The sequence below is a fragment of the Marmota flaviventris genome, chromosome 8, assembly GCF_047511675.1.
Source record: "Marmota flaviventris isolate mMarFla1 chromosome 8, mMarFla1.hap1, whole genome shotgun sequence".
NCBI lineage: Eukaryota > Metazoa > Chordata > Mammalia > Rodentia > Sciuridae > Marmota > Marmota flaviventris.
In genome coordinates this window covers 105,860,309-105,872,775 of record NC_092505.1, presented here as the reverse complement: position 1 = coordinate 105,872,775, position 12,467 = coordinate 105,860,309, and the positions used below count along the sequence as shown (strand labels likewise).

General features: G+C 36.1%; 1 protein-coding gene across 2 annotated transcripts in view; it reads right to left on the bottom strand.

The window, feature by feature from the left end:
* Positions 1–5,686: 5,686 nt before the first annotated feature.
* The window catches only part of Ift80 (intraflagellar transport 80), a 142,164-nt gene continuing 135,383 nt past the window's right edge, over positions 5,687–12,467 (bottom strand). For both annotated transcript variants that reach the window (XM_071615516.1, XM_027934018.2), the window contains one exon: positions 5,687–9,302. In XM_071615516.1, the coding sequence (XP_071471617.1) occupies positions 9,192–9,302 (111 nt within the window). In that variant the 3' untranslated portion in view covers positions 5,687–9,191. The remainder of the gene's footprint in view (positions 9,303–12,467) is intronic.

Here is a 12,467-nt window from a genome sequence, read left to right as displayed (position 1 = left end):
TGGGTGGTATGAAACCTTCACAATGATTTTCTCACAACCTTATCTTCACAATAAAGATGTCTCAGAAAATAATAACATAAATCCAGATATTTTTGTTATTGCTTATCACCTTTTTGCACTGTAAATTCTTTTTTTTATGTAGGAATTAATAAGGAAAATGGATTTGAGGTACAATACTATTTATATAGCATATTTTGTTTTCTGAAAGGCACTTATTTTCTATAGAAGAAAATGACATATATTTGACAATACTCTCAATGAATATTCATTGTAATTTTTTAATATATTAACCATTTTCTAAAATGTGTTTGCTTTAAAACTTGTTTAAGACTCATCATAAATGATGTTCTGTATTATATGCCATACCTTCTGTACCAAAACATTGTTTTGGATCATCACAGTGCAGATACATCATTGATCTGTAACAAAGCCATGTGTCACACATTCTGGATAAACAAATCTTTTTTAATTGATATATTTTTAAAATAAATAAAATGTTTATACACACATTTAAAAAGCATAAAGTTATATCAAATCATTCCAAAGTGAGTAAGTGTATTTGTGTTAAACCAACTGAGAAGCTTATATAATATTTTTTAAAGTGCTACACAAAATACATGTAAATACAGTGTTCAATATATTTGGGAAAATGACTTTGAAATACAATAACGAGGTCTCTAGGAAGCTTCAGGATCAGGGCTGGTCACCATGCAATTGGTGGACTAGAACTTTCAGCTCCCTGATTGGAGATTGAGTTCAGTCTTATGGTCAGTGAGTTAGTTAATCATACCTATGTAATGAAGACATTAAAAACAAACACATGAAAAGAAAAACACCTTGGAGATCCAGGGGTCTAGCTCAGTGGTAGCTTAGTAGCACTGAAGCTCTGGGCTTAATCCCTAGCACATACACACAAAATCCCAAAACAAAAAAACACTTTGGGATTGAGGCTGAGCAGGGCCTCCTAGTTGGTGAACACATTGATATGCAGGGAAGATGATGAGGAGAGCTTCCATGAGGAAAGGCACAGAAGCTTTAAATCATCTCTCACCCTGCTCCCCTGCCCCCACTCCTGGCCTTTTCCCTATGCATTTCTCACATTTGGTATTCCCAAATTGCATCCTCTATAATACAGCTGAAATTGTAACATAATGTTTTAATGAATTATGTGTGTCATTCTAACAAATTATCAAACCTGAAGGGTTGTGGGAACCTCAAAATTTGTAGCCAAATTGGACAGACGTGCTGGTAGCCTGAAGACCCCATTTGAAGTAAGGACAGTCTTGTTGGGGAACCTGTCCCCAACTTAAGTTTCCTTAAACCCCAGGTAGTTAGTGTCAGAATTGAATTGAATTGTAGAACACCCAACTGGCACCTGAGAATTGTGGTTAGTACACATTTGGTGTCAGAAAATGTGGAACTTTCTAGAATGACTGACTCAGAAAATGGGTTACAAAGGAAAAGGTTGAATGGCTGGTTACTGTATTACTTCATTTTCTGTTGCTAAGAACATCATATCACAGGTAAGTTTTAGAAAAAAAGAGGTTTACACTAGTATGGCAGTATGTAAAAAAGTGGATGTGCAACCAATGTGATTCTGCAATCTGTATATGGGGTAAAAATGGGAGTTCATAATCCACTTGAATCAAATGTATGAAACACGATATGTCAAGAACTTTGTAATGTTTTAAACAACTAATAATAAAAAAAAGAAAAAAAAAGAGGTTTAGTTCATAGTTCTGGAGGCTCAAGGGCATACAGCATCACATGGCAAGAAAGGGGGAGCACATTTGTGCTTGTATGTGATTTCTGGTTTCTCTCCCTCTCAAAAAGCCACTAGGATTCTATCATAGAGACTCCAGTCTTATAACTTTATATAATCCTGATCATTTACTAAAGGTCTCACCTCTGAACACCATAGTCAGGTTAAATTTCCACCCTCTAAATACCTTATAATGGGAATTAAATTTCAACATATGAAGTCTGGGGGACCCTCAAGGCATGTCCAAACTGTAGCAGTTAACTAGTCACCAGGATATGAAATTGTAACCGTGTTATAACCAGTTAATAAAGGCGAAAATCAGTGGAATTAAAAACTAGTGGAGGAAGTAGCACATTTGGATTCCTAAAGGAATACAAAATAATAAGAAATATACTAAACACATAATATCTTGTCTGTTGTTATACATAATAGCTAAAATAAAAGTAAAAGAGAATAATAGGATAGATCTTGATTCTGAACCAAGCTCAGATTTTGGAAGCCTGGGCCATAGTCACTAGCCTCAAAATATCCCTAAAGGGAACTTGTATAGAAACAGCAGAAAGTACCTCTAAGGCTTCTGGTCACCAAGAAGGTACTCCACATAGGAAGAGGGCAAAACCAAAAAACTACTGATATCAGTAGGGATTGTGTAAGGGAGTCATCTTACACTGTGGGTCATTATCAGCTTCCAGAAGAATCTTACTTTTAAAATGACCATGTGAGTGTCTAATTTAGGGGCAGTGTCTTTGGTTTCAAATGCTGTAGTATGAAGGAACATGAAGGGCATCCCATGTAACATGTTCACATAAACACATAGTTCACTGTGGAACAAACACAGGTGGTTATACATGATCCAGCCACATGGCAGGTTATTCCAGAAGAAGCAGTCAGCCTAATGGACTGGATTAAAAAAAAAAACACTGTAAAAATTGTTTCCCCTGAGAAGTGGTACTTTCCAATTCCCACCCCAAATGCCAAGTGGAATACTCCAGAAGAAGCAGCTAATACACTTTGTATGTAAACCATGTGGGACTCGTTTTATGATGATCAGAATACTAAATAGGCCTGTTACCCAGGTCATGATAAATTTTGTGATTATCAGGCCTCTCTGGCATGGGCATCCCATGTAACCTTACTCCTACAGAATTCAACAACAATTTGAAAGCTTTATTGGATCTGCTATTTTGGTTTTCTTGTGTGGAACTTACAGAGACCAAGAACATGGAAGTAATTAGCAAAAACATGAGGAGAGACAAACAGAAGAATCAAGGGACTCATCTTACAGGGTAGAAACCTTTAGATGGTTATTAAGAAATGGAATGGATAACGACAGACATTGAGGGGCTGGGGTTGTAGCTCAGCGGTGGAGCACTCACCTGGCATGTATGTGCAAGGCGCTGGGTTTGATGGTCAGCACCATATAAAAATAAATAAATAAAAATAAAGGTATTGTGTCCAACTACAATTAAAAAAAATTTTTTAAAAGACACAAGACATTGATGGGATCAAAAGGAAGGTCTTAATACAGCATTACAGAAGGTTAGGTGGACCAATGAGACCCTTGGCTGGTCCCCCATCATTAAAAAACTTTCAAAAATCTGGGTAGTTTTTTAAAATCCCTATTTAGAGGAATTTTTAATATCCAGCACAGATTGCAATAAGAAAACCATCATAAAACTGTCTGAGGCACTAGTCAGATTAAGCAAAGCGTATGTTGACAAAATGCCTCATTTCCCTTGACTCAACCTTTTGCTGAGGGCCGAAAGCTCCAGTTAAACTGTCAGAAGTTGAAGAGAAACTTCTGGGACACCTTGACATGTAGCCCTATTTACTGTGGTGCCAAAATCTGCTGGTGAAGACCTAATGGGAGCCACATTAGATTCAGAGGAAACAGAAATGCAAGATTTGATGAGATGAAGGTAGAAGTTTGAATAAAAATTGATACATTTTAACAAGGTTTATGTGAAGTATTTATGGCTCTTACCTGAGAATGGGGAAGAATCATGTCTGACTGGGGAACATTTCCCTTACCTATAATAGTAAAAATATGACATGTAAACCTGCTCTTTAAGCCAAAGGAAATAAAGAAGGTCCCTAAACCCACGCAGTGTAGATTAAAAGCTGGAATCCACAAATTCATTGGACAAATTCTCAGTACAATAGTCCTGTATGCTTCAGAGACTGGGGCTTATGCAAAAGCATGTGAGTCTCTCCCAGCAACAACTACTGAGAGTAGTACAGAATTTCCATTTGAGAGGAAAATATTAAAATTAAAGTTTTAAACCACCTCTATGACTGCAGGACATAAAACAATCTTAAAACCTGAAATATCTATGTTGTCTGGATTAGTATTAGAGAAACATTAATGAGGAGAGCAATGATAAGAACAGTCCATAATAAAACAGAATGGTTTGTATGAAATATGGACTGGGGGAATGCAACATATTCATGAGCAGGTAACTTATCCCTTAGTACTGACTTTGAAACCACCCAAGCTGCTGCCTGTTTCTATGAACTTTTGGACAGTGCCCTATAAATAGTTTTTAACTGAACTAATAAATAGCTTCATGGTTAATTAACGGTGGTTCCAATGTGAATGCATCACTTTTTTGGGGGGGGGTTGGGGGGATGGTCAGGCTCTGATCAAAGAAGTGAAAAGCCAATCACCTTTGTGGTATGCATTGCATGCCATTTATTCCTGTTTGTGTTTTTACCACATGGTCAGACAAAAGGAGACTGTGCCTATTAAAGGGATGTCTTTATTGGGCACAGCTCTGTGGAAATCGCAATGGGAATTTCAGGGTGCATTAAAGTGGAACATGTCAAAGCCCATCAGAAGTGCTTCCAGTGTAGGAAGGTGACTGGAATCAAAAAGCAGATGACCCAGTGTGTTCACTTGACATAGCCACCTAGGTTAATAAAATGAATTGATGCAGGGCTCTGAGGTAATGCAGAAATAGACTGAATATAGATATGTTCTTCTTGTATCTGCTGAGGAACAAAATGTGCACTAGAACTATTCTTTTTGTCAGAAAGACAGAAACTACAGATAGATGGCTCTGGCACATATTCTCCAGGAGGAAAACCCTATCCTTAACTGATAAGCTGGACTGATGCCAGTAGACCTGGGAGAAGCTACATATGAATCCTGGCAGAAACAGGTACTCTGGAGTGGTTTTGCTTATTTGGGGATAGATGCTAATGTTCAGAGTATTATTAAAAACCAGAAGAGAAGATATTGCACCAATTCAACCACCAAGGCATATTTCTTCAAACCAAGGAAAACCGATATCTAACAATGACAGAGAGATGTCCTTCTCAGAGTAATAGTACAAAGGAGAATCAGAACATGCAATTGGGGTAGGGTGTAGCTCAGGGGTAGAGTGCTTGCCTAGCATGTGTGAGGAACTGGGTTGGATCCATAGCACTACATATAATAAACAAATAAATGAATTGTGTCCATCAACAACTAAAAAGATTTTTTAAAAAAGAACATGCAACTGAATCTTTAAATAGGGGGAAATACGGGCATGAAGGGCTGGCTTACATGTCTTCAGGAGTATGTGCTTAGAGACTGTCTGCATTAGATCCTTGTGCTTTTCTGGTGGATCTGGGGAAGAGAGACTGGGGAAGGATACTAGCATAATTATACAATTCTCATATCGGGAGGATGTTGCTATGATTATACTTTTTCCTTTCTTGCTCACATTTCTTCCATTTTCTTTTTCCTATTTGATGCAGTGACCTAGGACCAGGGTGGCAGCTACAAGTAATGGAAGTAGGGATGATTCCTAAGCAAAAAACTGAAATACTACTTTAAATCTCTATGTCAGAATTCCTAAGTGCCTGATGGAGATGGGTTGTGCCTTCATCCATGTCTTAGTCATTTTCTGCTGCTATAATGAAATGCTACAGATTGTACAATTTATAAAGAAAAGAAATTTATTTCACATAGTCCTGGAAGCTGGGAAGCATGAAGGTGCCAGCATCTGGGGAAGGACTTCTTACTGTGTCATAACATGATGGAGGGCATTACATGGCAAGAAAGCATGTGAGAAGGTAAGAAACAAGAGAACACACACTTAAGAGAGCTTGCTTTATAATTAACCCACTCCTTTGATAAAAAAATTTATTTATTCATGAGGGCATAGTCCTCATGACCTAAATACTTTTTAAATGTCCCACCTGATGCTTTCACAGTTGCAATTAAATTTCAACCTAAGTTTTGGAGGGGACATTCAAACCAGAGCACCCTATTTGGCAAAACTGAAGCTAACCATGAATATAGTTATATTGATAACTGGTAGAAACAGCCCATTAATTTTGTACTTATGTAATTACACTCTACATGGAATAGATTGAAGGAGAAGTACTTGCTAGATTACTATTATTGCCTAGAATCTGGAGCGGCACAATGGCCAAATATACTGTCCCTTCCAAAGGTTGAAAGTTTGTGTATAAATGCAGAAAAGTAAAAATAGTAGCTAAAGGTGAAGGAATGAGTAAATGAATTAATGAGAGAATTCCAGTATTACATTAATGCTTCAAAAGAGGATCAGAGGAAGAGATGACATTAACTCTTAGCTCAATTATACCAGATGCCTGAATGGTGATATCTTGTGTTGCTGAGACCATTTTTTCATTTTAGAATCTGACATGATCAAATGGAAGCCTGCACATCATAGTGATTTTATACTGGGAGATATGTTGATCATTCAAAATGATGGACTGGACTAATTATTAGGGACTAGATGGAACTCTAGTAATGTACCAGTATTTTAAAACTTATTTCTCAGGTTACACCTACCATAATGTCTATTATCGCTGGCCTTGTGGGTAAGATTATAATGCTGATACTGTTAAGAATGTTGGAAAACTACAAATGTTGCTATATCTGTTAGGCTCAGTCAGGAATGATCCTTTCGCTATAAAACATAGTATAATTATAATATGCCAGTAAAAAGGGAAAAAAACTAAATCCCAGTACATTTTCTGAAAACAACAACAACAACAAAAAAAAACTCCTATAGTCAAAGACCAGGGGAGGCCTGTGGTATACAAAGAATGTATCTGGGGCTGGAGATAGCTATAGCTCAGTTGATAGAGTGCTTGCCTCGCATGTACAAGGCTCTGGGTTCAATACCCAGCACCACCAAAAAATAAAAAATATATATCTGGTCTTTTATGGGGTGAGAAAAGAGGGTTCCTAACACAGATAATCCAAAATAATCCATGAAATTCCTTGAGTGATAAGAGTATTTGTTATGCTAATGAAATGACTTTTGGGGAGGGGACCTAGATAGTAGCCATAGGAGGCTGGTTGCCAAAAATAAATAAATCAAAAGGTTGGAATTTTAGTTACTATATCTCCAATCAGAGGAGGGAGCCTGGATATTGAATTCAGTTGCATAGCCAATGCATATGTAATGAAACCCTAATTAAAAAAAAAAAAAAAAAAGCTCTCAGGACAGGAAGGCTGGGTTAAAGGGCTTCCTGGTTGGTAAACACATTTATGAGCTGGAAATATGCTGCACCTAGATTCAACAGGGAGAGGATAAGGAAGTTCTGTGTCCCTTCCTCTTCCCTTCCACCCTACCTCAAAAGCCCCCTCAGACCTTGCATTTCTTCTATGTAGCTGTTCATGAGTTGTATCCTTTCAAATAAAACTGTTAAGACTTTGAGTGAGTTCTGTGAATCATTCTAAAAAATTATCAAATGTGAAGAGGGGTTATAGGAACCCCTAAATGTGCAGCCAACTCAGATACAAGTCCAGGTAACCTAGGGACTTCAGGGAAGGCCAGGGACTCTACTTACAGATGGTGTCTGAAGAAAGGGCAATCTTGTTGGGGACCTTGACATTTAACTTGTGGGATCTGATGCCAACTCTAAGTAGTCAGTGTCAGAATGGAATTGAATTATAGAATATCAGAAAATTTTTGTTAAACACAAACCTGTCATTAGTATTTTTTACTTCTTTTAATTGCGGTAAAATATACATAACATAAAATTTATCCTTTAAACTATTTTCTTTTTAAGCTTTTCATTGAAATATAACAATATATAGAAAGCATATATAAACTTTTCAGGACAACTTACAAATAAACTGATTAGTCAGATTTCACAAACTGAATACATCCTTATATCTAGCATCTGCATCAAGAATAGCATATTCCAACATTTCAGAAAAAAAAAATGTGTTGAAAAGTAAAGAACATTTTTATAAAAGAAAAAACTAAAGAGTAATTAAAATGGAGGTAAAAGAGTTAATCCCTTTCCAATGTATATGCACATACCCACTCTATAATGTACTATTGCCAAAATACAAATTCATGGGAGGCTTTCTAAGGGATCTTTGTGTTATTGTTAAAAAGCTTTTGTGGTAATAATAATTTTGGGACATACTGAGTTAAAGCTAGTCAAATAGGTTTATTATCTAAGGAGATTTTCACAAATCTTTCAGATTCCCAGGGCCTATAGCCAGAACATTCTCAAGTCAGGAGAGGAATAAGGAAAATACCTCTTGCTTATTCTATATGTTTTTTAAATTATGTTAAATTTACATAATAAGATTTAGCATTTTAATCATTTTAAGACTATAATTCAGAGGCATTAATATTTATGATGTTGTGAGGCCACAACCACTCTCTGTATTTCCAGAATTTGTTTATCCTAAACATAAACTCTATGTCCTTTAAATGATAAACTCCTCCCCCTCCCTCTGATCACTGATAATCACTATTCTCCTTTCTGTCTCTATGAATTTGCTTATTCTCATATAAGTAGTATCACAGACTATTAGACCTTTGTGTCTGGTTTATTTCATTTTGCATAATTTTTCCATCTTGTAGCATGTAACAGAATTTAATTTCATGGTAACAGTAAATAATATTTTATTGTATGTGCATACCACATTGGTTTATCACTCATCTGTTGATGGATATTTGAGTTGTTTTCACCCATTACTATTCAAATAATGTTGCTATGAACTTCAGTATTCAAGTGTCTACATTGTTACACATTTTCAAAAATCCATCATTATCATTTTTTTTTAATAAATTTTTGGAGGTGTTTTACAATGTGGAGGTCAAATAAATTAATGATAGCATACATTTTAAAGAATTCAATGTTCTATTATCAGCATTAATATTGTTGATACTGAAGATTTAGGGATAAAGTAATAAAGAAAAAACTGGAATGTAATCAACAGGTATAGAGACGTATAAAGAAATGGCTAATTAGAAAAATATAAAAGATGGCATTACATCAATTATTCTGCGCTTAACCTTACTGAATGTATTTTACTAATATGCAGAAAGTGCTCATTATTATTTAAAGATGATGCATTTTTCTTTAGCAACCAAAACATGCTTATCTTTGTCTAGTCAAAATTAATTTCAAAAGATAACATTTTTAAAGGTTAGCATGTCACTTAGTGCTTTAGCCCCATGTTCTTGCTGGACAAGCTGCTTGATGATCGCTCTCGTTCCTTAGTAATTTCCATCTCAATTTTGGCTTTGATTTTCTCCCAATCTATTTGAAGCTACAATAAAAGGAAAGAAAACACATGCTTATTTAGTATATTTTTTAAAATCCAAAGGAACCAAGAATAAATATGCTCAAAAAACATGAAGATTCTTGAAGAATAAGACCAAACAGAACAATTATATAACAAAAAGCAGACTCACTATGATCTAAAAGGCCAAAATCTAATTATACCTTTCTATATTGAAAAAGTCCCAGAGACCGCCCACTCCAGCCTGTGTGGGACCCAGGCTCACAGAAGGCCCCTGGTTCACCCCTCCACCCATGGGGCAGACGCCCACAGGAGCCCAGCTTCTGGCACTGGACGGCCTCTTCCAACCAGCAGACTACAGTGGGAGCCCAGGCCCGGCCCAGATCCATCCACACTGACTTGTGTAGGACCCAGGTCCAGGGTAAGTCTGAGTTCGCACTCGGCCCACCGCCCTGCCACCTGGAAGCCTAAGCCTAACCCATTTCCATCTTGGGACACTGTATTCATCGCCATAGCCTTCCCCATGCACTAGCCCCTGACAGTAGACAGGGACTAGAAGCAGCTGCATCTCAGAGTAGGCATGCCAAAGGGAGTGTGAGGCCCAACCTTTCAGGCCCATCTCTGTAAGACATTGCTTCCAACTTGGGGCACCTTAACTATTATCTCGAGTTACCTCGGCTATTGCCACCACCACCTTTAGATGCAGTAGCACACATTGAGGGATACTAGCAGGGTCTAGAAGCCCAACATCAAGGTGAGGTACAGACAATCTGCATGAGTACTATAAGAATATAGGGAAGAAACTGTAATATCTCAGATCCACACTGCAAGAAAGGAAGACCCATAGACAACATGAAAAAACAAGGGAGGAAAGTGCCCCAAACAAACCAGGATACTATAGTAATAGAACCCATGGACAGCGAAGTTATTAAAATGTCAGAGAAAGAGTTCAGAAGGTTCATAATTAAAATGATCTGTGAATTAAAGAATAATCTAAATGAGGAAATACAGGAAAAAATTGATCAGTCCAACAAAGAGATAAGAGAGCAAATACAGGTAGCAAAAGATTATTGAGAGAAAGAGAGACTCTGAAAAAAAAAAACACAGAAATCCTTGAAATGAAGTATACAATAAATCAAATAAAAAACGCAATAGACAGCATAACCAACAGACTAGATCACTTGGAAGAAAGAACATCAGAAAATGAAGACAAAGTGTACAATCTGGAAAATAAAGTTGATCACAGAGTAAAGACTGTAAGAAACCATGAACAGAACATCCAAGAATTATGCAACAGCATCAAAAGACCAAATCTGAGTTATTGGGATAGAAGAAGGCACAAAGTTTCAAAGCAAAGGAATGCACTATCTCTTCAGTGAGATAATATCAGAAAATTTCCCAAGCATAAATAATGAATTGGAAAATCCAATACAAGAGGCTTACAGGACACCAAATGTACAAAATTACAAAGATCTACACCAAGACACATTATAATGAAAATGCCTAGCATACAGAATAAGGATAGAATCTTAAAAGCCACAAGAGAGAGGAATCAGATCACATATAAGGGAAGACCAATTCGTATCTCAGCAGATTTTTCAACCCAGACCCTCAAAGCCAGGAGATTGTGGAACAACATATACCAAACTCTGAAAGAAAATGGATGCCAACCAAGAATCATATCCAGCAAAACTAAGCTTAGATTTGATGATGAAATAAAAACCTTCCATGATAAACAAAAGTTACATCCTCAGCAAAATATTCCAAGAAGAGAAAATGGAAAAACAAAATGATGAAAATAAACAAAGGGAGGTATTACACAAAAGGAAAATCTAATCAGAAGAGAAACCAAGTCATGTTATATACCAAAAATAAACAAAAATGTCTGTGAATACAAATCATGTCTCAATAATAACCCTGAATGTTATTACTGGCCTAAATTCACCAAACAAAAGACATAGACTAACAAATTGGATTAAAAAAAAAAAAAAAAAGACCCAACAATATGCCCAAGAGACTCATCTTATAGACAAAGACATCAACAGACTGAAGGTGAAGGGTTGGGAAAAATCATACCACTCACATGGACTGCAGAAGCAAGCAGCGGTTTCCATCCTCATGTCTACGTTCATCAAACAAACTCTTCTCAAGTTCAAGAGTCAAATAGACCACAACAAAATAATTTTGGGTGACTTTAACACACCTCTTTCATCACTAGATAGATCTTCCAAACAAAAGCTGAACAAAGAAACTATAGAACTCAATAATACAATCAATAACTTAGACTTAACTGACATACATAGAATATTTCATCCTTCAATAAGAGAATACACTTTGTTCTCAGCAGCACATGATCTTTCCCTAAAATAGACCATATACTATGCCACAAAGCAACTCTTAGCAAATATAAAAAAGCTGAGATACTACCCTGCATTCCATCAGATCATGATGGAATAAAATTAGAAATCAATAATAAAATAGGAAATAAAAGCCACTCCAACACCTGGAGACTAAATAATATGTTACTGAATGAACAATAGATTGCAGAAGACATCAAGGAGGAGATTAAAAAAATTTAGAGGTGAATGAGAACACAGATACAATATTGAAATTTCTGGGACACTATGAAGGCAGTTTTAAGAGAAAAGTTCATTGCATGGACTTCATTCCTTAAAAGAAGAAAAAGTCAACACATAAATGACTTAACATTACATCTCAAAGCCCTAGAAAAAGAACAAATCAACACCAAAAGCAGTAGAAGACAGGAAATAATTAAAATAAGAACTAAAATCAATGAAATTGAAACAAAAGAAACAATTGAAAAAGTTGACAGAACAAAAAGTTGATTCTTTGAAAAATAAATAAAATTGACAGACTCTTAGCCATGCTAATAAAGAGAAGGAGAGAGAAAACTCAAATTTTTAACATAGGTGATAAAAAAAAGAAATATCAACACTACAGAAATACAGAAGATAATTAGAAATTATTTTGAAAACTTGTACTCCAATAAAATAGAAAATATCGAAGGCATCGACAAATTTCTAGAGTCATATAATTTGCCCAAATTGAATCAGGACGATATACACAATTTAAACAGATCAATTTCAAGTGACAAAATAGAAGACACCATCAAAAGTCTACCAAGCAAGAAAAGCCCAGGACCGGATGGATACACAGCAGAGTTCTACAAAA